Source organism: Cervus elaphus, chromosome 27 (assembly GCF_910594005.1).
Source record: "Cervus elaphus chromosome 27, mCerEla1.1, whole genome shotgun sequence".
NCBI classification, from domain to species: Eukaryota; Metazoa; Chordata; class Mammalia; order Artiodactyla; family Cervidae; genus Cervus; species Cervus elaphus.
In genome coordinates this window covers 36,276,748-36,302,287 of record NC_057841.1, presented here as the reverse complement: position 1 = coordinate 36,302,287, position 25,540 = coordinate 36,276,748, and the positions used below count along the sequence as shown (strand labels likewise).

General features: G+C 44.5%; 1 protein-coding gene across 1 annotated transcript in view; it reads right to left on the bottom strand.

Moving 5' to 3' along the window:
* ANKRD29 (ankyrin repeat domain 29) overlaps nt 1-25,540 on the bottom strand; it is a 51,266-nt gene that overhangs the window by 22,004 nt on the left and 3,722 nt on the right. Inside the window, exons 2-6 of the mRNA XM_043889457.1 lie at nt 15,548-15,658; nt 12,540-12,638; nt 9,983-10,081; nt 6,723-6,821; nt 3,343-3,441 (exon numbers count right to left, since the gene is read on the bottom strand). Of these exons, the coding sequence (XP_043745392.1) occupies nt 3,343-3,441; nt 6,723-6,821; nt 9,983-10,081; nt 12,540-12,638; nt 15,548-15,658 (507 nt within the window). The remainder of the gene's footprint in view (nt 1-3,342; nt 3,442-6,722; nt 6,822-9,982; nt 10,082-12,539; nt 12,639-15,547; nt 15,659-25,540) is intronic.

Genomic DNA, 25,540 nt, shown 5'->3' with positions numbered 1-25,540 from the left:
GGACATGCAAGCAGGTGGGTCTCCCTATTGCTGTCTGCTCCCATCTCAGAACCCTCAGGACATCATACCCATCTGATGACTCCACGTTGCCCAGTGCCCACCACTGGGTTGCCCTCCAAGCTTACAACCCAGCAGAAAGGATCTGGGTCCAATCCAATCTGGGTCCCAGCATCTCTCTTGGATTGGATGGATACAAGTCCAAACCAAGGCTTCTGTTAGAGAAGGCACTTTATGAGATGACCTTTTGGTCAAGCTTCAAAGAAATGCTGATTAGCACATTAAGAGAACTAGATAGAGATGAGTTGATGACAGGCCAACCTCATCTCCAGGTATAGAGCCTGACCTTCGCCACTCCATAAAAGCATCCTTTTAATAGGCTGTGTGAATTGAGATGGGAAAGGTATATTGGTAGGTGTGCTAAGTCATTTCAGTTGTGTCTGATTCTTTGCAACCCCATGGTGTGCAGCCTGCCAGGCTCCTCTGTCTGTGGAATTTTCCAGGCAAGAATACTGGAGTGGGTAACTATTCCCTTCTCCAGGGGATCTTCCAGACCCAGGGATGGAACTCATATCTCCTACACTGGCAGGCGAATTCTTTACCGCTGGCACGACCTGAGAAACTCCTTGTTGGTAGAAAAACACACTAATTAGCCATCTCAGCTACTGATTAAAAACGTTTGAGTCATATCAACTCTACTTGGTAAGGACGCGTAGACGGAACTGAAAATGAGGTTTTAAATGACAGTGTGACAGTGTGACTCTGTGACTCTTGACCTCTTTATTAAGGACAACTTAAAAGGGAAATTTTTCAAGCTCTTTCTAGGGATTAAAAAATTTAAAAAAAAAAGATAGAAGAAAAGAATTTAGTCTTTCCCGAACCTACCTATGACTTGCTTTATGATTAATGACTCCTTCTCACAGAGTTATAAGAGTACTAAAAGGATTTTCAGTTAGTTCTTCAGTGATAGAATTACAAGGAAAAGTCTTGCCTACTACCATTTGGATTCCCTGCAGCTCAGATCAAATATTAGCTGAATAATTTCAGTGCAGCTCTGTTCACATCTTGGTATAGTGTATCATACAATGTCAGGACTCCATGGGATGGTGAAACAAAAATTAGAAATCAGATTTACCTAAAAATTTTAAGAAATTAAACTAGGAAAATATCCCTGTCCTTATTTTGTAAACTCAAGAATATTCAGACAATGATTCAATGTGTCAGCTGAGATTTCAGAATAAAATATTGCCTTCCAAATGTCCTATCTGTGTAAATGTCTACCATGTGCAGGCCATTTTAATGGAAACTTTCAGTTAGATTTTTTTTAACCTCTTCATGAAAGTGAAGTGAAAGTGTTAGTCCCTCAGTAATGTCCAACTCTTTGCAGCCCCATGGACTGTAGCTTGCCAAGCTCCTCTGTCCATGGTATTTCCCAGGCAAGAATACTGGAGTTGCCATCCCTTTTCCTGGGGATCTTCCCGACCCACGGACTGAACCTACATCTCCTTCACTACAAGTGGATTCCTTACCATCTGAGCCTCCTGGGAAGCCCTAACCTCTTTATAACTTTCGTTAAAGTCAGCTGAGGTTGGTATTACTTTTTCTGTATTTCTGACACTTCTCGTTTCTTGAAATGGAATTAAATATGCAGAGTTTACTCTTTCAGAGAAGACAGAATTTGGACTAGTCTGACCTGGGTAGATAACCTTTAACTATAAGCTTGTGGAAAGGCAGTAAAAAGATTACAGTTTGAGGGTACAAGGGGGTTAGTGCACTCTATGGAAAGGAAAAATTTCATCGCTTCCCACAGGCCCCCCACTGCCATGGTGATTCTCATTTTGTAAAATACCTCTCCCTAAATAACAATCTTTTCAGAGCTGGATGCTCACAGTTCCAAACAGCTGCATTAGATGTAGTCGTTGGGAAGGCATGTCACTTGACCCTTGACCCAAGGGTGGGGTCCTCCCGTTCCCAGGCTGGGTCACGCACTTTGACCAGGTTATCCTCATTCCTGAGGAATGAAAAACAGCAGCGGTGTGTTGTGGTTACCATGGCACTGCTGGGTTACTCGTTAACTTCCTGGTTTTCACATCATCACACAACTCATTTTACGTTTGTTGTTGGTGGTGTTTAGTCACTAAGTTGTGTCTGACTCTCTGTGACCCCAGGGACTGTAGCTTACCAGGCTCCTCTGTCCATGGGATTCTCCAAGCAAGAATACTGGAGCGGGTTGCCATTTCCTTCTCCAGGGGATCTTCTCGATCTAGGGATCGAACCCACGTCTCCTGCATTGGCAAGCGGTTTCCTTACCACTGAGCCGCCAGGGAAGCCTCAAGGTTCCCACGGCTACTCACAGATGAGCAAACAGGCCTTCCCACATCAGGGCCGCATCACGGTGGGAATCTGCCTGTGTGCGATTTCCTGGCAGGTCATCAGCTTGCCCTTTTCCCTAGAAAACTACCTTTAAAAGTAAGGTCACCTTAATCTGAAATGTTTCATTAAAAGCAAATGAATTAGTGAAGAAATAGTTCTGATAGAAGAGAGGCTAATTATAAATCTTACATTTGGATGGTTCTTAATCATTTATAAACATGACCTTGTGCATGCATGCTAAGTCACTTCAGTCATGTCCGACCTGCGACCTTATGGACTGTAGCCCACCAGGCTCCTCTGTCCGTGGGGATTCTCCAGGTGAGAATAGTGGAGTGGGTTGTCATGCCCTCCTCCAGGGGATCTTCCCCACCTAGGGATCGAACCTGTGTCTCCTGCACTATAGGCAGATTACTGCTGAGCCACCAGGGAAGCCCTGGGTTACCTTGTGGTCCTTTCTTTAAGTATCAGTTAATTGATTCTCCAAATAACATCTTGGCTTTTGGTAAATGAAGTCTCAACAGTGCTGTAATGTGAGACGAAACTACAGAACCCACTAAGAACCCCTTTGGCTCAGCACAAGAAGTGGTGGGGAAGAGATAAGGCACCATAGCAGCAGAGGAGCTGAGCAAGGGCACGGCTCCCTGACCCGCCTCGATTTACCTATGTCCCAGTCTAGCCTACTCTCCCGACCTCAGTGCAGACGTCATTTATTTGAGCAGGAGGTGGCAGAGTGTGTACTTGACCTCAGACACCAAACATATGGAATGGTGATGTCAGCCTGATTTCACAGGCTTTCAGGTGAGCCCAAAGCAAAGAACAGGAGAGAAACCTTGATCAAGGATGAACTTTCATCCAGAGGCAAAAAGGCTTTAGAGACACCCAGACCTGACTGGCTATCTTAGGCAGGTGCTGCTACAGACTGCAAGCCACCCTGCCCACCGCCCCACACGCATGCACACGTGCAAACATTACCTGCCTCGGCTGGTTGACTTTTGCGCCTGAAGATAACAATAATCGAATCACATCCAAGTAACCCCCTTGGGCTGCTAGGAAGAGTGCAGTGGCTCCATCCTGAAAGTTGGCAAATGTAAAGTGTTAAGAAAATTATTTATTTTAAAAGAAATTCGATCTTATAATACTGATACATATGTTTAACAGAAGTTTCCATTTCCACCCCTCCCTTCCCCCTTTTTACTATGCATGGTATTTTATTCTTTGAAGACTAGCTCTAAAACATCACACTAAGTAAGGCTGAAAGGTAAAGCTGAAAATAGACAGCTGTCTAAGGATAAGTTACAACATATGCAATGACTGTTCACGCTATAAAATCTTGGTCATAGAGTTTATGATACATCTAGTTGCAAAACTCTGGTTTTCCAAAGAGTCATCATTTTTCTCTGTCCACACAGCTTTCTCATAAGCCGCCTTCTGCTTTTGTTGCGTGATCTCAGAGTCCACTCTCTTTTATTTAGGATTAAAAAAAATACACAATACAATTTTCCATTGCAATCCATTGGTCACTAAGAGCTAAGTTGTTCATTTAAAAAACAAAAACAAAGGGTTTCCCTGGTGGCTCAATGGTAAAGAATTCGCCTGCCAACACAGGAGACACAGGTTTGATTCCTGATTTGGGAAGATCCCACATGCCTTGGGGAAGCTAAGCCCCTGTGCCACAACTATTGAGGCTGTGCTCTAAAAAGCATATGAAATAGAATACGAAAAATCTAAATTTTTTAGCACATTAAAACTCTAAAAAAACCACATACACACACACAAATGCATGTTAATTAAAAAACAAAAAAACAACCAAATCCCCCAAATCTATTTTGTGTGCTTTTAAGAATCGGGTATGAACAGTATCCTTTTAATTTTTGTTTGTTGCTGTTCAGTCACTCAGCTGTGTCCGATTCTTTGCGACGCCATGGACTGTACCCCACCAGGCTCCTCTATCCATGGGATTATCATGGCAAGAATACTAAAGTGGGTTGCCATTTCCTTCTCTGGGGGATTTTCCTGACCCAGGGATCGAACCCTCATCTTCGGCATTGGCAGGAGGATTCTTTACCACTGTGCCACCAGGGAAGCCCCATCCTTTTAATTAGATATTCCCTACTGCCTTCTCTTTTGTGTTTCCTTATCCATGTTCTCCAGACTTTCAGTTTCTCTATGCTTTAAAACACAAGATGCTTTCAGAATACCCACCCTGGTAAGAATGTCCATGAACTTTCTCCCTGCCAGGCCGGCAGACTCCAACAATACCTATACACACAACTAGGCAGTCCTGCATGAAAACCCAAAGTATCTGCTTGTTACCAAATTCTTTAGATCTCTTTTTAACTGGGTGTCTACATCTTCTGGGCTTTTTTTTCCTTGAAGATGCACCATTGGTTAATTTCAGCAAGTACAACGGTCCATCCAGAGTATGCCTCCTGCCAGGCGCTCTCTCCACGCAGACAGCGCTCACAGGGCAGGGCGAGCCTCATGACTTTCACATGCACGGTGGAAAACTAGTTCTCCCAGCTAATAACCACCCCTCCCGTCAGAACACTACCCACATCATAGCACCTTCCCTGCAAGTCCAACCAGGTAGAGGGTGCTGGCTTTCCACTGGGTGTCAGCAGAGCAGTCAGACCCCCCAAGGCAATCATTAGGAAATTAATCAGCCTGGACAGATTTTAAAGCAGATGTTTGATACGGGGATACAATTTTCAGCTGTTCCTTACTGTGTTGCCACAGAAAGGCTTCTCTGACATAGTAGCGCTAACTCTTATGAATTTTCCAAAACGGATCTTCCCTGCATTCATTGGATTTTTTTTTTTTTTTTTTTTTTTTTACCGTGCATTACACAGTTCTGTTTTTCTAGAAGCTTTCAGGAATCACTCATGCCACTTCCCTTGCCCTGTATTTCAACTGTTGTTAATGGAAACATTTATTTTGGACTGTTCAGGTAAGGGTAGAAGTTCTAAACATAAAATGGAAGTTCTGGAGCATCGAATTTTTAGGTTACCCTATCACAGAAGAGTTTAGAAACTCTGCATTTCTAGGCTTCCCTGGTAGCTCAGGCGGTAAAGCGTCCTACCTACAGTGCGGGTAGACCTGGGTTCGATCCCTGGAGAAACTCTGCATTTCTAAAATTAAGTGCCGCCTCAATGAGCCTGATGGAAGAATGTTACCCAATAGTTCAAATTCTATGCTGAGCCATGTACTAGGTCACTTTAGTCATGTCCGACTCTTTGCAACCCTATGAACTGTAGCCCGCCAAGCTCCTCTGTCCATGGGATTCTCCAGGCAAGAAAACTGGAGTGGGCGGCCGGGACCTCCTCTAGAGAATCTTCTCAACCCAGGGGTCAAGAATTCTTTACCAGTGAGCCACTGGGGAAGCCTGGGTGGACTCAGGAAGTGAAATTTTTTAATGCTCCCTGGGTGGTTCTCCTGTGCAGCCAGAGTTGAGAATCACTCCTTCAGACCACGGTCAAGTAGTTCAGTCATGGTACCAGGAATGCTATCGGCTCAAAGAGTGGGAGCAGGTTTTGAAGTGCCAAGGCTAAGGCTAGTTCCTCTGCACTTCAAAGAGGCCTGTGATCTGTCAGAGGTTCCGTGTAGACTGTGGAAAGGGTGTTCAAATGGAAAAGTTCACACCCACACATCTCATTACAGAGCTATGAAAGTCTAGTGCTCCTGGGCACAGGATTCATGTCTGGTGGTACAATAGCCTCAAATACGGCTCCTAGATAAATGGAAGCAGGGATTCTTGCACTCCTCACCATGAGACTGTCCAGTCACTTCATCTCCCATGTTTTACTTCTTCCTCCAAAACCAGAATAACATTTGCCATAAATTCTACAGAATTACAGCGACCATTAAGAGTATTTGGGCAATGTGCTAATTGCCAATTAGCTGCAAACAGACCCACGCTGGTAGTGGATGCCTTTCAAGGTCGATGGCATGCACGTATTTCAGAGATCTTCCCCCATCCAGCCTCACTTCTCTTCCAAACAACTTGATTTTTCCTTTTTTTGTGTGCTCTTCCGCCCAAAGAGCTCTACAACAGGAGAGTTTATTTTGGTTTTCAGCAAGTCCATACACTGGGCTTGTCATAAAGAAATAGGTATCACATGATTTTTGAAGATCTCAATTGTGTAGGTATGTGAAATCATATGTGCGAGAGACTTAAAAGAGCAAAGATAAATAAAGATCATGTGATTTCTACACAGAAAAGGCTCATCCAGTTAACTCTTTTATTTCCTTGATGGCTCAGATGCCACTTCCGGCATCAGAATTTAGACTGTGATGCTGTATGTGCTGAGGCAATGAGCAAGTGTCCCCCGAAAGCCCCCTTGAAACACACTCACGTAGAGCTGGTCGTGGATGTTGGCTCCGTGCTTTAGCAAGGTCTCCACCACCTGCATGTGCCCGTACTGACTGGCGGCCAACAGGGCAGTGCCTCCATCCTGCGGTCACGCAAAGAATAAACGCATTAGAAATAGGGCAGGCACAAATCTTACCAGGCAGATGCTCTTCGAATGGTCAGAATTTTGGAAAAGCATTTCCCATACATAATAACAAACTGACTTTTCCTCTTTGATCTCTTTTACTTTTTTCTTCATAAGCGTGACAGAGTTCATCTTTTGTTTTATTTTGTTTTTTGACTGCTCTGGGTCTTAGTTACGCCATGCAATATCTTTTTAGTGTGGCACTAGAACTCTTTTAGTTCCAGCATGTGGGATCTAGTTCCCTGACCAGGAATTGAACCTGGATTCCCTGCATTGGGAGTGTGGAGTCTTAGCCACTGGTCCACCAGGGAAATCCCTAGAGTTCGTCTTCAGGACATCACTATGTTGTATGCTCAGGTGACTTGCTTGAGATACATTACAGATATTTGACTAAGTTATTATAATTAATTTAGAAATTCCTCATGTCAAATGCAGAATCATCTCTTTGTCTCTCGATAAAGGAGACAAAGAACAGAAAGACTGTACCAACCAGTTGTGTCTTGGAATTACCAGAATGGTAACTAGCTTCTTCCTGTGGGTCTGCCCAGTTGTAGGCCTCTGAGATTAAGGTGTATTTAGGGAGTCGATCTCTGGGCCCCTGGCTTCTTGGACGAGATCTACATGCAGTTAGAGCAGGGATAACTACAGCATATTCCATATGCTTCGCATGCTCCTACTTTGCATTTTCCTTTGAACATATGCCAATCTGTCCAAATCTCTTAAAATGCGGATGCTAGGGCTCTCAACAGAGCACTGCAAAGTAGACCCGGTCTGACGGGACATTCCTTGGTTCCATCAACTCTTGCTTTTATCTCTGCACCTAAATTAGAATTCGCGTTGACGCCAACCACACCACACTACTGACTCAGAATCTGTGGTCAACTGAAGCCCTTAATGGCTTTTCTCAGGTGCTGGGCTGAGGTTTTTTCTTTCTCCATCTAGGATTGCTGTGCTGTTTGTTTGGCTCTATGAATGGGTATTTGGACATTTGAGATAATTATAAATAATGGAAGAAAGTGGAATCTGGTTTTGAAATACAAATCATAAACAAGACAGTGTGGTTCCTAAATTTGGGCATAGAGTGTTTATTCAAAATGCCTACTCTCAAAACCACACCCTCAGATTCAGTAGATCTGGAGTGAGGCCCAGATATAGGCTTTTGACCAGTCATGAGAGGTGACTGTGAGGTGCAGGTGCCGGGGTGGGGGGGATCCCTTGGAGAAACACTGCTATAGCTGCAAGATGCTGGAGCATGCACGTGGCTGAGTAAGGCTTCAGCGAGGGACCGGCTATATGGTGGGAAAGAGAGGCATTTTGGAGGGTAGGAAATGAAGGAGAGAGATTGGAAGGCTGAGATCAGTGGAGATGGGCGTGGCATGGGGTGGCTGGGCATCAAGAAATTGGTTAATAATAGCAATTAGCACCAACATTTCCACATTATGTTGTGTCAATCTGCCCAGTTCTTTGTCTGGGTTTAGAGAATAGATAAAACATGATGATTGTTATAGAAGAGCTGATACCTTTGGTTTAGAAAAAACACATTTGGGGGGACATAGGGCTTCTCAGGTGGCACCAGCGGTAAAGAACCTGCCTGCCAATGAAGGAGACATAAGAGACACAGGTTTGATCCCTGGGTCGGCCAGATCCCCTGGGGAAGAAAATGGCAACCCACTCCAGTATTCTTGCCTGGCAAATCCCATGGACAGAGGTGCCTGGCGGGCTACAGTCCATGGGGTTGCAAAGAGTCAGACTCAACTGAAATGACTTAGCATGCACGAAAGTTTAATTACAATGAGAACAGTTGTTGACACAAAGTCAATTTTGGATGACAGGACTGTATTAAAACCCAAAGCTTCCCAACACTGTCTCTTCCCAGAGAAAGCTCTTGGCCACCTGCAGCTGTCCCAATGGAAATGTTTGGAGTTGCTCGCCCTGGGCCTGTGTTCCATGGATTTCCAGGGTAGCACAGTCTGGCTCATGTACAAAGGCCAGCCCTAACTTGTTACCCAGGAAGAATGAAGCAGTTGGTCACACACAGTCATTTGACTTAGTTGAGAGTTGAGCCTGAGATTTGTATAACTTCCACTTTTTTTAGCTGTGTCACTTTTATAATTAAAAATTAAATGATAATTAACATAAAGAGTATGAACACATGTGTTTTGGATTACTGTATATTATACTCAGCATGTCTAGGGGCATGTACACTATCTGACGGCAGGTTTTAGAAAAGACAGAAACCCTTTCTGAAATTCAGATCTACTTCATAGTGTTTTAACAGGAAAAAAAAAACCCATTGGAAACTCCCTTGATATCAACATATCACACACAATGAATTAAGAAAACCTAAAAGTTTCCAACTAGGGCAAATTTTCAAGAATTTTTTATGACTGGGCTAGACAGAAGTTTTCAATTATAAAAATGTGACAGTTCAAATTCTTCCGCTACAAAATATTATCAAGAAAAATCATATTGTGAAGATAAATGGATCTTTCTGCAGCCTCAGTTTTCTTATTCACATGTCAAATGTGAAGAATAAATGACTTCTTTAAGGAAGAACTATAATTCCTTATAGTTTAAGGAAGAACTATAATTCTTCACCCAACCATATGAACTGAATGTTATATATCTCAGTGGTGACATCTCAGACAGTAAACTGCCTGCCAAAGCCTCCTTAGAAATCTCTCAAGATTCACTAGGATTGGCTTAATATTTCCAGTAATTCCTATCACAGCACTGGGATTAACCCTGAAGCAGAAAAAAGCAGAAGAGAACAGGAAAAGTCATAAAGCACCTTCTACTGTATCCATTGTGATAACAAAATTTACTGTCCCAGAATAGAAAGTTACCAATACAAGAAAGAATGTAAGCCACAAACCCTCCAACCCCACCCACCTGCTAAATTCTCCAATTGTTAGCCCAGGGTAAAAAATGTCACGTTTTGAATTGAATTCCTAGGACTACCCCTGAATCATTACAACTTAACCTTGTGAAACCCAACTTCTTAGCTTGTAAATCTTGTAAATAGCATAGCAAACATTCATACTATAAATGAAGAGAAATGAATACTCATAACTGCTGAAATTCTTCAATAGGGTATAAAATCAAGAAAATTCTCTTACTTTGGTCCTAAATTCAGTGGATGCTCCAAATTCAAAGAGAAATCGCACGACATTATTATGTCCTTGTTGGGCAGCAAAGAAAAGGGCGGTTGTACCTGACTGAGAGAGAGAGAGAGGCTGGTTTTAAAGATATTTGGTTACATTTCATTTGACTGATATGATTGCAAACAAAACAAAACAAAATCCTTACATATAAACCTCTAGCCTGAAGGGACTACATTTGAACAGACTATTCCTTGCTCAGGTTAAGTGACCAGGGTAAAGAATGCTGGGTTCCAGAAACCTTAAGATGTAACAAGGTCTGGATGAGAAAACTGGGCTAGAATGGGAAAACTCTTTTTTTGTTTTTGCCTGTACTGCATGGCATGCAGGATCTTGTTAGTTCCCTGACCAGGGACTGAACTCATGCCCCTTGCAGTAGAAGCGTGGAGTCCTCACCATTGGACCACCAGGGAATTTCCTCCTCATCATCATTTTTTATTTAAATAATTTTATTTATTTTTGGCTGAGCTGGGGTTTCATTGTTGTGTGGACTTTTCTCTATTTTCAGCGAGCAGGGGTCACTCATTAGTTGCAATGCATGGGCTTCTCATTGCAGTGACCTCTCTTGTACAGCATGGGCCCTAGGCATGTGGGATTCAGTAGCTGCAGCTCTTGGGTTCAGTAGTTGCAGCTCCTGGGCTCTAAAGCACAGGCTCAATAGTTGTGGGGCACAGGCTTAGTTTTTCGAGTCATGTGAGATCTTCCCGGATCAGGGATTAAACCTGGATCTCCTGCATCAGCAAGCAGATTTTTTACCACTGAGCCACGAGGGAAGCCCCCTCATCTTCTTAATAGCCATGAATCTTAAAGACTACCAAAGTGTGCAACTCTATGTGTCTATAGATAGACAAATAAAGAAAATAATGGCAGTACTTCTTTAGGAGACAAATATTCTGATAGTGCAGAACAGATTACAAACGAACCAAGGAAGAAGTCTGCTCGGAGTGTCAGTTCCACAGCACTGCCAGGCACTCTCTTCCAGCATCTAAAACATGCAGGGTGAGGTAATGGGCTCTCTTTGGCTATTTTTCCAGACTGGCCTGGCTCAGGGAATTCAGGGGATCATCCTTTCTGAAAGAACTACAGGGCAGGACCTCCAATAAGAGTGGATCAAGGAGAACCAAGCACTGCTGTCTCATTTGGAGCTTGCTCATGGATGCCCACCTGAGGTCTGAGTCACTGTGGACTGAGGTCACGTTCACTCTAGGTGTGACCTTGGATGTGACTCCACAAAGGTGAACTCACCAGGCCCTGGACTGGTCTGGAAATACCTGCAGCCTCCCTGGGCCTGAATGCCCAGTCTTCCACTGCTCCTCTGCATCGGACCAAGAATGGATCCTCCGGCCAATTGGGACTCCCTTGAATGAGTGTGCAAACAGGCTCCCATGTCAGTCCAATAGTCACCATGTGGTGGTATTTTGGGGGGAGAACCTATTTAACACACAGCTGGTCAGAGAAGCTCTCTGAAGACACGGTTTGGTGACGATGGCTGAGGTAGGCTAGCCAGGGAGCCTCCCTAACAACAGGTGGGTGACCTGATCCTTCTAAAATATAACGATCTCTATGAAAATCCTATACATTCTACAACATCTCATCCCAAGGGAAGAAGGAAGAACTGATTTAGGCTCAGGGTGAACCATATGAATGTTTAAGGAGGTTTGGTTACGTCAGGTGCAACAAGGGCCTGAGAAGTTTTGTTCAATTAAAGTACAACCAATGGTCCCTTCCTGGGCCTTCTTTAGACACAACATGGTCTGCAACATGGGCTTCCTGTCACATAGGAAAAAAGCAACGATTAGAGTCATCCTTCAGTATCGGTAAGTTCTGCATTTGTGGATTCAATGAACCACAGAAAAAAAATTGAAAATATTCCAGAAATTTCTAACTTTTTTCCCATGCACCAGCAACTATTTACATAACTGGGCTTCCCAGGTGGCTCAGTGGGTAATGAATGCAGGAAAGCAGGAGACATGGGTTTAATCTCTGGGTTGGGAAGATCCCTTGGAGGAGGGCATGGCAACCCTCTCCAGTATTCTTGCTTGGAGAATCCCAGGAACAGAGGAGCCTCGTGGGCTACAGTCCATAGGGTTGCAAAGAGTTGGACGTGACTGAAGCAGCCAAGCATAGGTATAAAAAGTAACCTAGAGATGTTAGAAGCATATGGGAAGATGTGTGTAGTTATATGCAAATATTATACTACTTTTATATAAAGGACTTGAGCATCAGTGGCTTCTGGTATCCACAGGATGGGGGGGTGTCATGGAACCAATTCCCCCCGCCCAGGTTTGTTGGGATGGCTATACTCTAGTCCTTGTTCAATAACTAAGTTGTGTCCAACCCTTTTCCACCCCATGGACTGCAGCACACCAGGCTCCTCTGTCCTCCACTATGTCCCAGAGTTTGTTTGAATTCATGTCCCAAAGGACTCAACAGTCCTTCTTAGCAACTCACTACTGTGTAAACTTCACAGCTCTGTCACCAGCATTACTATTATTCACGTGCCAACCTGACCTACCTCTCTCTGGAGATTGATGTCCGCTCCCTGCAGGACAAGCTCCTTCACACAGTCTATGTGGCCAGCATAGGAGGCGACCATGAGGAGTGTGGTCCCATGCTGGGGGGAGGAGAGACACGTGAGCAGTTAGGCCACCATGACGTCAGAGAGGCACCCGGAGAAGAGGCTGCCGAGGTCAGCTCCTCCCAGGACATGGCTGAGCTGAACGCAACAGCTCCCGCAGTAAAGAAAAGTGCCTCATGAATAATCTTATAAAGCAGATGATGCAGGAGAAAGCAAAATGACAAACTGCTGAGGCTGGAGTTTTCAATTTAAACATTCGCTTACTTCCATTACCATCAGAAACACAGTCCAAGCGAACCATGGCTACTGTATTTTGAGGCAGCAGCAATGGAATGGCCTTATTTTATGACTCCTATTAAATGATTCCTGAGCCAAAACACCATTACTAATGCAAAAAGGTGGGCTGAGTGACACTAGTCGGTTTTCTGAGTTTAGAATTCTTTGTCTTCAAACTGATTCAGGTAAAGATGCAATGAGAGGCTACAGAAGTGAGAGTCAGGCGCCCCGGGGGCCACTAGCACACTGAGGGGCACACTGCTCACACTTTCCGGGGCTCATTTACTGCATCTTTAAAATGAGGAATTGGATGAGATGATTGCCAAGGTCTTTGCTACCATTAAGATTCCAGGACCTGGTGGTCCAGTGGTAAAGAATCTGCCTGCCAATGCAGGAGACACAGATTGGATCCCTGATCTTGGAGAATCCCACATGCTGCAAAGCAACTAAGACCATTTGCCACAACTACTGAGACTACTCTAGAGCCCCAGAGCCGCAACTACTGGGCCCACATGCTGCAACTACTGAAGCCCATGTGTCCTAGAGCCTGTGCTCCGCAACAAGAGAAGCCACAACAATGAGAAGCCTGCACACAGCAACTAGAGAGTAACTCCTGCTCTCTGCAAAAAGAGAAAAGCCCACACAGCAATGAAGACCTAGCACAGCCAAAAATGCATAAATAAAATAAATAAATAACTTTAAAAATGATTCAAGGACTTGAATAACTAATGAGAACTTACTGTACAGCAAAAGGAACTCTACTCAATGCTCTATGGTGACCTAAAAGGGAAGGAAATCCAAAAAAAGGGGATACATGTATATGTATAGCTGATTCATTTTGCTATATGCAGAAATTCATTTTGCAGAAACACAACATTGTAAACCAACTATACTCCAATTACAATTAATTTAAAAAAAAGAAAAATTTTCTATCGTGGGCACATTGGTCTCAAAATACAAATCAATCATGAGCTAGAGGAAGCACAGAGCACTTGACTTGGACATTTCACAAAGAAAATTTTAAATGTCAGGCTTTATCTATATTAAAGTAAGGGAAGATGAATGAAACAAATTACCCCAAAATGCTTCCTTATGGATTGCATTTCACTTCTATAACATGGTCAACTGAGAAAAAGTCAGAGGTTGGGACAAAGGAGAAAGAGAATGAAGAAGCGGGATCTGTGGATGTAGGAAGGGACACAGAGCTGGAAGTCAGGGGTGTCTGGAAAGGGGTGACTTTAAGAAAAAGGAGTAAGTGGTCATCAACATGGTCAGTGGGTGAGACCACAATGAACTCGGGTGTTCCCACTCCAGAACTGTACAGTACGGCACTGCTGCCCAGCAATCCCTGGTAAGACCAGACAACCAGTTCACAGATGCCCAAGACCCCGTATCAGTTTGGGTCCTGGCAAAGAACAGACGGTACATTCAAACTGGGATAACTGGAAAGAAAGCATAATAAAGAGACTATTTATAAAGCTATGCTCTGGATGTAGGGAAACCACAAAGAAGAGGACTGACAGGGAGGGACAGTGGGGCTTCGATACCAGCCCAGGCCCCAAAGCACGAGAGGCAGGTGGTGGCTCCCTGGACAGACAGGGTGAGGGTGTTGCTGCCAGTCAGGATGGGGGGGCTGGACTCCCCAATATCTCTGTCCTCCCAGCCTCTGATTCCCGCCAGGGCTCCCACTGGCCAAACCCTACTGGAGGTCGGAGGAAAGCGAGTGCCTGAGGGCAAGCCAGAGAGCTCTGACTCTGGGACACAGAGTAAGTGGGGAGGAAGTTACACGTGGGTCCGGAGGAGAACCCTGAGCTGTCCTGTGCTAATGCCCCGGGGGGCAGGGGGAGCAAACTTTGATACCTCACTAGGGCTGGTGGCTGATATCACCTACCAAATTTGTGTAATAAAAGCTGGAAATGGCACACCCTGTTTTCAGGAAAACAAGAAGGCTCCTGTGAAAACATTTCTATTTAATCCCTAAAATCAAAACATCTCCTTTCTCTCCTCATCTGAGGTCCTCTTAGTCCCCAGAGACGTGAGGTCCTGCTGAGAACAGAGATCACTGCCTCTGGCTGGGGAGGGAAGGACTCCGCAAGCGATGCTGCCAGAGGGTGGGAGGACCTGCTTTAGTTCCCCGCCATCACTGATAAGTGAACTGATGTTTGCAAAGGTAGAAGGAAATGAGGTTGGGTGGGGGACTTTCATCTTTCAGCAGAAAAAATCCAACTCCTCCATCCATGGCAGGCTCCTGAATCACCCCGTACCCCTTTTCTTCTTGGACTTCGCCAATTCTGATTTCCCAGGGATCTGTCTCTTCCCCTACTGTGGCCCCTCCTGTCTGATGCAGATAATGGTTTCCTCGATATGTTTCCCCACGGTACTCTGCATAAGTCTGAGCAAACTCCAGGAGAGACAGCGAAGGACAGGGAAGCCTGGCATGCTGCAGTCCATGGGGTCGCAAAGAGTTTGACATGACTTAGAAACTGAACAATAACAATGGTGCTTTGGACTTTTTGAAAAGGATGAGGCAAGCAAACACATGGTAAGGGGGACAAGCGCATGGGAAAGGGGACAAGCACTGTGAAGGGCAGGGTATTCAGCAGGTGCTCTCATGCCAGTGGGGGACAGCCAGCTCCTAGCATGCGGGTACCGAATGGACCAGTCCGTACACTGTCCCTACAGTCCACGTCCACGCGGCCGCTGTTCAGTAGCAGGCGGAGCAGAGTCAGGTTGCCCCTCCTCGCTGCCCAGAATGCCGCATTGGCAAGCGGGGTTTCCTTCTGCAGAAGCAAAATGAAACAGAATCTTTAAAATTGACCTTCATTAATGTGACCACTGCTACGCAAACACGTGCTGCCATTCAAAATGGAGAGTTTCCAGATGTGTCTTATCATTGGGAGGTGTGCTCCTCCCGCAGCGGGTCATCGTTGCATACGAGGTATACTTGGCTATGGGATGCGGGTAACCCGAGCCCTGGGGCTGTGGCAGAGAGCCGGGTTGTTGATTACACAGCACTATTAATATTCTCCATTTCCCACCAATGTCCTCACTTTCCTGCCTCTGTGTCTTTGTTCAGTTTCCTTTTTGCTTGAAAGAATTCTCCCCAATCCTTCAAGGCGTGCCTAACTGCTATTTCTTCTCTGCCATGTTCCCAAATGTCTCTTATCTCTAAGCGGAGGGAAATCACTCCCAATTCTGAGTTTACCAGCATCTTTTCTGTGGCTCAGATGGTAAAGAATCCTCCTGTAATGTAGGAGACCTGGGTTCAATCCCTGGGTCAGGAAGATCCAGTAGAGAAGGCAATGGCTATCCACTCCAGTGTTCTTGCCTGGAAACTCCCATGGAGAGAGGAGCCTGGTGTTTGCAGCCCATGGGGTTGCAAAGAGATGAGTATGACTGAGCGAGCGACAAACTAACTTTCTGAGTTGTCAATGCTTTCTACTCAATTCCAGCCGCCTGGGTAAACGCCTCGCTCTCCCTCTACCAAAGGTTCTTTGATTCAGCTGGAACTCACCAGAGGTTTCTGTTGAGAACAAAGAACTCTGGGCATGAAATGTTGCTATGCAGCCTCAGGTGGATCCTTCACTCCAGTGTGGGGTCGTTTTAAAGTTGCTATGTTAACTCTGAAACCATGACTATGGAAAGAACAGAGCTGGAGAACAGTTCTCCAGAATTAGAGTGGCAGAGCTGACTGAAGCACCACCTGCTTCTCTAAAATGCACTGATTTAGATTTGCAGAGAAAAGTCCATGATGGGGGTGGAAGGACAGGCAGAACCAGACAGCTCTGGGTTTCAAGTCTGGCTTTGGGCAATGGACTGGCCCTGGTAAGTCCTGGTTTCCCCTTGCTTAGATGGAGATCACATGACATGCCCTGAAGTTTATGGTAAAAATTAAATGATGTAGGTTAAGGGAGGCTCAAGATGGAGGGGATATATTAATATGTATCCTTATAGCTGATTCATGCTGTTGTACACCAGAAACTAACATATAACTGTAAAGCAATCATACTACAACTAAAAAATAGAAGTAAATTTAAAAAATGATGTAGGTTAATTGGCTAATACTGTATCTGGCATGTTATATGTGCTTATAAACACTAGTTTCCTTCCTTCTATCCACTTTCTTTACAAAGTTAGAACCAACAGGCAAAATTAAAATCAGAGTATTGCTACTAATGATGAATTCACAGGAAATTTTTTAGTATTCAAATTAACAGAAATACTTTTTTTCGGTAAGCTGAAAGCACTCATCTCAGGGCTTCCCTGGTGGCTCAGATGGTAAAGAATTCTCCTGCAATGCAGGTAGACCTGGATTTGATCCCTGGGTCAGGAAGATTCCCTGGAGAAGGGAAAGGCTACCCACTCCAGTATTCTTGCCTGGAGAATTCCATGGACAGAGGAGCCTGGTGGGGTCACAAAGAGTCGGACATGACTGAGCGACTAACACTTTCTTTCTTAAAAGCACTCATCTGACCCAGAGTCTTATCTGTAATACATCTTCTAAGAATATTGATACATTTTTACATACAGACCTAGTGAAAAGTGCAAGTTGCTCAGTTGTGTCCGACTCCTTGCGACCTCATGAACTATACAGTCCATGGAATTCTCCAGGCCAGAATACTGGAGCGGGTAGCCTTTCCCTTCTCCAGAGGATCTTCCTAACCCAGGGATCGAACCCAGGTCTCCCACATTGCAGGTGGATTCTTTACCAGCTGAGCCACAAGGGAAGCCCAAGAATACTAGATTCCCTTCTCCAGCTGATCTTCCCGACCCAGGAATTGAACAAGGGTGTCCTGCGCTGCTGGTGGATTCTTTACCAATTGAACTATGAGGGAAGCCCTAACAGTACCTAACTCACCATCAATAGTTAAAAAAAGCAGACACCAACAGTTTTGGCTGCTCTGAGGAGCCAACACAGGGAAAGTCCAGGGGTGGCAGAGGGGTGGCAGCATCTGGGGTGGGAGGATTTCACTTGAGAAGCCCTTCAGCACGTACCCAACTTAGCGTTCTTGTGCATTCTTGGATGAGAGCGTGGAGAAGCAGGGAGCGATAAGCAGATTACAAACATACTTGCAATGCTTTCCGGGCTCTTTAGGAGGGAAAAAAATTCACCTTAAATTGCAGGTGAACCATTTGCTTCCCCTGAAGGTGTAAACTGTACTGTCTCAGTTTTCACACCGAGTGTCTGTGGCTTTTACATCAGGCTGGGCCTGATGTTACAGTTGTGACTACGAGAAGCCATGGCAGGCGGGTTTGACTTGTATATAAATCATGAAACAATGCCCCTTTAATAAGAAACACTGCACAAAGTATGGGAGGGTGAATCAGGAAGATAATTTAATATGCACCATGGAAACAGCTCTGCTGGCTTTTCCGGAAACATGAGAACTTGAGAGAAGTAAATTGTAAATCATTTTCGGTGATTCTGTTTCACTTTAACCCCACATGCCTTTCAAAAACCATCTGTAAACCACAAGCTTCTATTGTCATAACAAGCTCTCCGGTCAGGAGCCTCTCCTGCCTTTAGAATGGCCTCGGGGATTCCTCTCCTGCACAGGCTAGACATCCTCGTTTCATAAAAGGCTCCAGAAACTGAGCTTTGGGAAAAGGTGTAAATCTTTCGTTTTCCCTCAAGGGCTTGATTTACTGGCAGGTGGAGGCATGAGAAAGTTGTTGATTTGGGGTAAGAGAGAGCCAAGTTCAAGTCCTGACCCTGCTGCATCCCTGTTCTGTGACCTTGGAAGGGTTATTTAAGTTCTCTCTGCCCCAGGAAAGTGAGAATAGTATTAATGGTGCTAATACAGGCAATATCCTTGGGGGATTGGTTCCAGGACTGCCTGCAGATACCAAAATCTGTGGATGTTCAAGTCTCTTATATAAATTGGCACAGTATTTGCATATAAGCTATTTGCATATAACCTACACATATCTTCTCATATACTTTAAATCATCTGTGGGTTACTTATGATACCTTACACAATGTAAGTGCTATGTAAATAGTTGCCAGGGCAGGGCAAATTCAAGCTCTCTTGCTTGGAACTTTCTGAAATTTTCTGAATAGTTTTGGTCTGTGGTTGAATCCACAGATGCAGAACCGGCAGACACAGAGGGTCAACTGTGCTTCTGTCACGGGTTGTTAGAGGATAAATGAGGTAATATGTGCAAATGCACTTCGATAGTAAACACTCAAGAAATGTGAGCTCTAAAAGCAGAGTCCTCCTGTGGTTAGTCGCTCAGTCATGTCTGACTCTTCATGACCTTGTGGACTGTAGCCCACCAGGCTCCACTGTCCATGGGACTCTCCAGGCAAGACTGGAGTGGATTGCCATGCCCTCCTCCAGGGGATCTTCCACACCCAGGGATCAAACCTGTGTCTCTTATGTTTCCTGCACTGACAGGTGAGTTCTTTACCACTAGCGCCACCTGGGAAGACCAAGCTACTTCTTACCAAATGCTTATTCCATACCACTGGCACATCCTCTGCAACACAGCTCAGTGAAGTGGGAACATTACTACCCTACTGCTCAGATGACATAAGTGAGAACAACAAGGCAGGCTGCAGCCCCAGGCGGTCTGGAGCTCGAGGCTAGGCTTTCAGCCATCCCCCTGCCTGCCTCCTGCAGAAGTCTCCTCCTGAGACAGCAAGAAACAAGCGTGGCGACCCCAACGACCCCCTTCATAACCTCATGCCAAGCTCCTCTTCTGCCAACAGAGAAAGTCCCCTGGCCTTCTTTCTCTTTACAGACCACATTGCTTGGTAAACTTCCAAACTTCCTCTGGGCACAGTATGCACATAATCCTAAAATGTGGTTTATAAAGGGCAGCCCTTAAGCCTTGAAAGGAGCCGATGCATGTGAAAATGCCTCACACAAATCCTAAGGCACTTCACCAATCCGGTGGTGACTATGTAACCTCTTTCTTGGTTTTCTGCACCTCTGGCATCAGGTTATCAGTGTGATGTGATGAGTTACAGCAACAACCACCTACGCTGGGTACTGCTCTGTGTCAGGCAGCGTGCTGGGCACTCTCATTGCTCTAACACTTTTAATTCCCAGAACAATCTCACAAGGTAGATGCTACTGTTCCCATTTTTAGGATGAGAAAACTGAGGCACAGAAATGACTTACTCAAGGTCATCTAGCTAGAAAGTAACTGAGCTAGGATTCAAACCTAATCTGTTTGGGTCCAAAGTCTGAGATCCTATATCTTATACCTTGTGAGAAAACCAGGGGACAATCTTCCACATATGTCATCTTCTCCTCTCTTCCCCCAGCCCCCCTTTACTGCTAAAATTTTGGCTCACACACTGCTCATTAGCACACTACCAGAAATTAAATACAGGAAGGAAGGGGAGAGAAACACAGAAGGGAAGTTGTTACTTGTACAGAAATGGAATTTTGATTAAAAGCTAAGAGGGGGTAGAGATCTCAGCTACTGGCTTAAAAAACGATTGAAAATCATGTGGATTTTAAGTGTGTATAATTAATTTAATCAAGAGAACACTGACTTTGTTCAATGATGAATTTCTCTGGTGTTAGAAGCCACATTAAATGAGGAGATAAGAAGGGTAGAGAGACCACGTGCAGAAGGAGGTTTTTGAGATCTTACTGTTCCACTTTGTGCTAAATGGCTGAAATTTACAGAGTCACTTAAAAACCTTAACTGAGCGTTAAACCTGTGTTGTAAGTATCACTACACTTCTGCAAATGACAGGAAACCACAGAGGAAAAGTAGGTAATTTAGGGGACTTCCGCAGGTGGGCCAGTGGTTAAAAATCCACCTTGCAATGCAGAGGAAGTTGGTTCAATCCCCGGGGAACTAAGATCCCACATGCCAAGGTGGGTTCTCGGGGAACTAAGATCCCACATGCCAAGGTGCAACTAAGCCCATACACTGCAACTACTTAGCCCACACGCCGCAACTAGACTCCATGTGCCACAACGAAAGATCCCATATGATGCAACCAAGACCTGAGGCAGCCAAATAAATAAAATATTAAAAAATAATAAAAACCACTGTGGTTTTTCCAAAAAGCTAAACATCTGACCAAAAAATATGTAAGTGATTTATCTACTCAGGCATTCTGCCATAGAGGTAGGCCTGTATAACACTGGCGTCTCCAAACTCAGAACTCAAGACCATGCCTAAAGTCTGTTTAACACATATATGTTCCGCAGAGGCCAACTGACAGAGGTAGAATATGGCAAAACCAACACAATGTTGTAAAGTATAATAATTAAATAAATAAATTTTTAAAAAAAGAAAAAAAAGAAAGTAGTTTAGCAGTTTTCTGAAACGAGGCTATTGAGAAGAATACAGTGACTGCTAACAGGTACATAGTTTCTCTTGGGGTTGATTAAGATATTCTAAAATGGATTGTACTCATGGTTGCACAACTCTGAATATGCTAGAAAAAAAAAAGCCACTGGAATGGACAGTTTAACTGGGTGAGTTATATGGTATGTGATCTGTATTTCAATAAAGCTGTCAAAAAAAAATACATGGCTTTATCAATTTATTTTCCTGTGGCTCATCCAAGTAATTTCAGATGATTGATGAACTGGAGTTGATTCTGAGATAACTTACATACTTTCAGAACAAGGATCGAAAGTATAAGTTCCTCTATGTCTGGCCAAGGCATAAGCAATTTCCACCACCAATATGGAACCCGGCATTCAGGGCTTCCCTGGTGACTCAGTGGTAAAGAACCCGCCTGCCAATGCAGGAGACATAAGAGACACCGGTTCGATCCCTGGGTCAGGAAGATCCCCTAGAGGAGGAAATGACAACCCACTCCAGTATTCTTGCCTGGGGAATTCCATGGATGGAGGAACCTGGTGAGCTACAGTCCATGGGGTCACAGAGTTGAACACAACTCAGCAACTAAACAACAAATCCTCTCTGGTAAGACATGATCAAGAAAGACCCAGGTATTATTCTTCATCTAGCTATCTACACTCTGGAATAGTGACTCCCCCTCACTGGGTTAGGGTCTAACTTACAAATTGTGCTGGACTTCTGGCAACCTCAGCCCCGAAGAATAAATCCTGAGTAGTTGAAATAGCTGTTATAAAGATAAAAGAAAAGCTATGACCAACCTAGACAGCATATTAATAAGCAGAAACATTACTTTGCCACCAAAGGTCCATCTAATCAAAGCTACGGTTTTTCTAGTAGTCATGTATGGATGTGAGAGTTGGACTATAAGGAAAGCTGAGCACCGGAGAATTGATGCTTTTGAACTGTAGTGTTGAAGACTCTTGAGACGCCCTTGGACTACAAGGAGATCCAACCAGTCAATCCTAAAGGAAATCACTCCTTCTGAATATTCATTGGAAGGACTGAGGCTGAAGTTGAAACTCCAATGCGTTGGCCACCTGATGGGAAGAACTGACTCATTTGAAAAGACCCTGATGCTGGGAAAGATCAAAGGCAGGAGGAGAAGGGGACGACAGAGGATGAGATGGTTGGATGGCCTCACCGACTCCACGGACATGAGTTTGAGCAAGCTCCGGGAGTTGGTGATAGACAGGGAAGCCTGGCATGCTGCAGTCCATGGGGTCACAAAGAGTCGGTCATCACTGAGTGACTGAACTGAGTTGAACTGAAAGACAAAAGTCAATGTACTGAAATCCATGAGGTTTCTTCCACAAAAAAGACTCAGACCTGCACTCTGAGTTCTTTTTACTTTAAAAACAATTCCAGCAAATATGTATCTCCTTTCCCAACCAGAACAAATTAGCAGTTGCCTTTTCTAATGAGTCAAATCTTTAGATGAGGTGGCCAAAGATGAGGAGAAGAGCTAACTCATTAGAAAAAACTCTGATGCTGGGAAAGATTAAAGGCAGCAGAAGGAGGCAACAGAGGATGAGATGGTTGCATGGTATCACCGACTCAATGGACATGAGTCTGAGCAAACTCCGGGAGATGGTGAAGGACAGGGAAACCTGGCATGCTGCAGTCAACGGGGTCGCAAAGAGTTGGACAGAACTGAGCAACTGAACTACAACAAAACGTTGATAGAGGAAATTTACTGAAGGTAAAGCGCTACCAGCGAGAAGAGACTGTTGACAACATAACGGAGGAAGGATAAAACAAGTGTCCCGGTGGTTCAGAAGCAAATAGTCCTACAAGTGGTGACTCTGAGTCATCGAGAAGAAGATAAATTGTGGTTTCTAAAGCTCTGTTTATCCACCCACAGACTCAGCCAACAGCTGAGTCTTTTCAATGCAGGCCTTGGAAACAAAGGGCCTAGGACCTCCAACCTTTCAGCCACCTATGAAAATGAAACAATGGCTCCAAAATCAGAGTCAATGAAAACATCATTCAATATCTACAAAATGTTAACATGTCAATTGCTAAAATTGATATTCACAAAATATTGCTGACACAATATAATCTGCAGGTCTGATTTTCCCAATATACAAGAACTACTGAATTGCAGAAAAATCATGGGCAAATGTAAATTAAAGGTTGCTGTTCTTAAGTCACTCATTCATGTCTGACTCTTTTACGACCGCAGGGACTGTAGCCCACCAGACTCCTCTGTCCATGGGATTTCCCAGGCAAGAATACTGGAGGGGGTTGCCATTTCCTTCTTCAGGGTATCTTCCCAACCTAGGGATTGAACCTGTGTCTCCTACCCTGGCAAGTGGATTCTTTATCACTGAGCCACTGGAGAAGTCTAAATTAAAGATTATTTGTTGCTAAATAATTTTAAAAGCAATATTATAAAAACCCTTCCAAAAATGTACAATAAAAGTGGTTGGGGGATCTTAGTTCCCTGACCAGGGATTGAACCTGGACCCCAAGCAGTGAAAGTACTGAGTCTTAACCACAGGACTTACCAGAGAATTCCCAATAGTTGCTATTTTTTTAAAGATTCTTTTTTTTTTTTAATGTGGACCACTTTTTGAAGTCTTTATTGAATTTGTTACAATACTACTTCTGTTTTATGTCTTGTATTTTTGGCCAAGAAGCATGTGGAATCTTACAGCTCCTCAACCAGGGATCAAGTCCACATACCCTGCATTGGAAGGGGAAATCTTAACCACTAAAGCACCAGGGACATCCTGTATATTTATCATGGGCTGTGGGCACATTCTGGCACTAGTGGTAAAGCTGTCAGTGCAGGAGATGTAAGAGACACGGGTTTGAACCCTGAGTTGGGAAGATCCCCTGGAGGAGGAAATGGCAACCCATCCCAGTATTCTTGCCTGGAGGATCCTATGAACAGAAGAGCCTGGTGGGCTACAGTCTATGGGGTCGCAAAGAGTCACATGACTGAGCAACTAAACAACATGATATTAGCTGGGGCTAGTATACGATTAGTCACCCAGCCTTCGACTCTCCCCCGCTGCCCCTCAAATCTTCTTTATGTGCCTTTTAGAACTCCTCTACTATCTAAAAAGTCAACTGTCTTCCTCCTTCACCTAGCGCCGAGCTTCCAGTCTCCCTGGGTGGGGGGCGGGGGACAGGGGTGCAGGGAGGGGTTGCTAAACCTGCTCCCATAGACACACTACGGCGGGGAATGGGGTTGGACCCTCCTCACCTGACTTCCAGACACCCTTTCTCAGCAGGTGTACACATCTCCGCTGCTTCAAGACCCAGGCCATCCCACCTTTCTCATCCTCTGCCCCACCTCAAGGTAGCTGTGGCCTCTGGATCATTTTTCCTTCTTCACTGAAAATGTTGGCATCTTCCCTTCTGCCCACCGCAAATTCTGAGCTCATCCTGGCCTTCGATTTACAAAACATCAGTGCCTCTGCTCTCCCACCTCAGAACTTCAGCACTCAGCTCGACCATCCTCTCCACGCATAAGCTTTCTCAGCACTCCCTGCTGCCATCTTAAAACACTTCTGTACAGAGATACTTGGTTCAGTCGGTCAAAAAGTCTGCCTGCAATGCAAGAGACCCGGGTTTGATCCTGGGTGGGCAATATTCCCTAAAGAAGGAAGTGGCAACCCACTCCGGTATTCTTGCCTGGAAAATCCCATGGACAGAGGAGCCTGCTGGGCTACAGTCCAGGGGGTCACAAGAGTCAGACATGACTTACTTTAGTTTTAGAACTAATACTTTACATATTGGGCTGGCCAAAAAGTTCATTCAAGTTTTTCCATAACTATGATGAAAAACCCAGATGAACTTTTTGGCCAACCCAATACCATAAAATTCATCTTTTTAAAGGGGGGTTTGGGGGAGAATTGATACATATATATGTATGGCTGAGTCCATTCCTGTTCATCTGAAAGTATCACAACATTGTTAACTGGCTGTACCCCAATACAAAAGAAAAAAAAACAAAAACAAAAACAAATAGACTGACAAAACAAAACAAAACAAAACAAAACAAAAAACCCATCCTTTTAAAGCATATAATTCAGTGGTTTTTATTTTAATCTCAAGGTTTTACAAGCATCACCTTATCCCAGAATATTTTCATCAACCAGGAGAAACCTCATACCTATTAACAATCATTCTCCATTACCCCCTCTCCCCCAGCTCCTGGCAACCACCAATCTATTTTCTGTCTCTATGGATTTGCCTATTCTGGACACTTCATATGAATGGTGGGGAGGGGGTTTCCACAGTGACTCACACGGTAAAGAATCTGCCTGCAATGCAGGAGTCACCAGGTTTGAACCCGGGGTCAGGAAGATCCC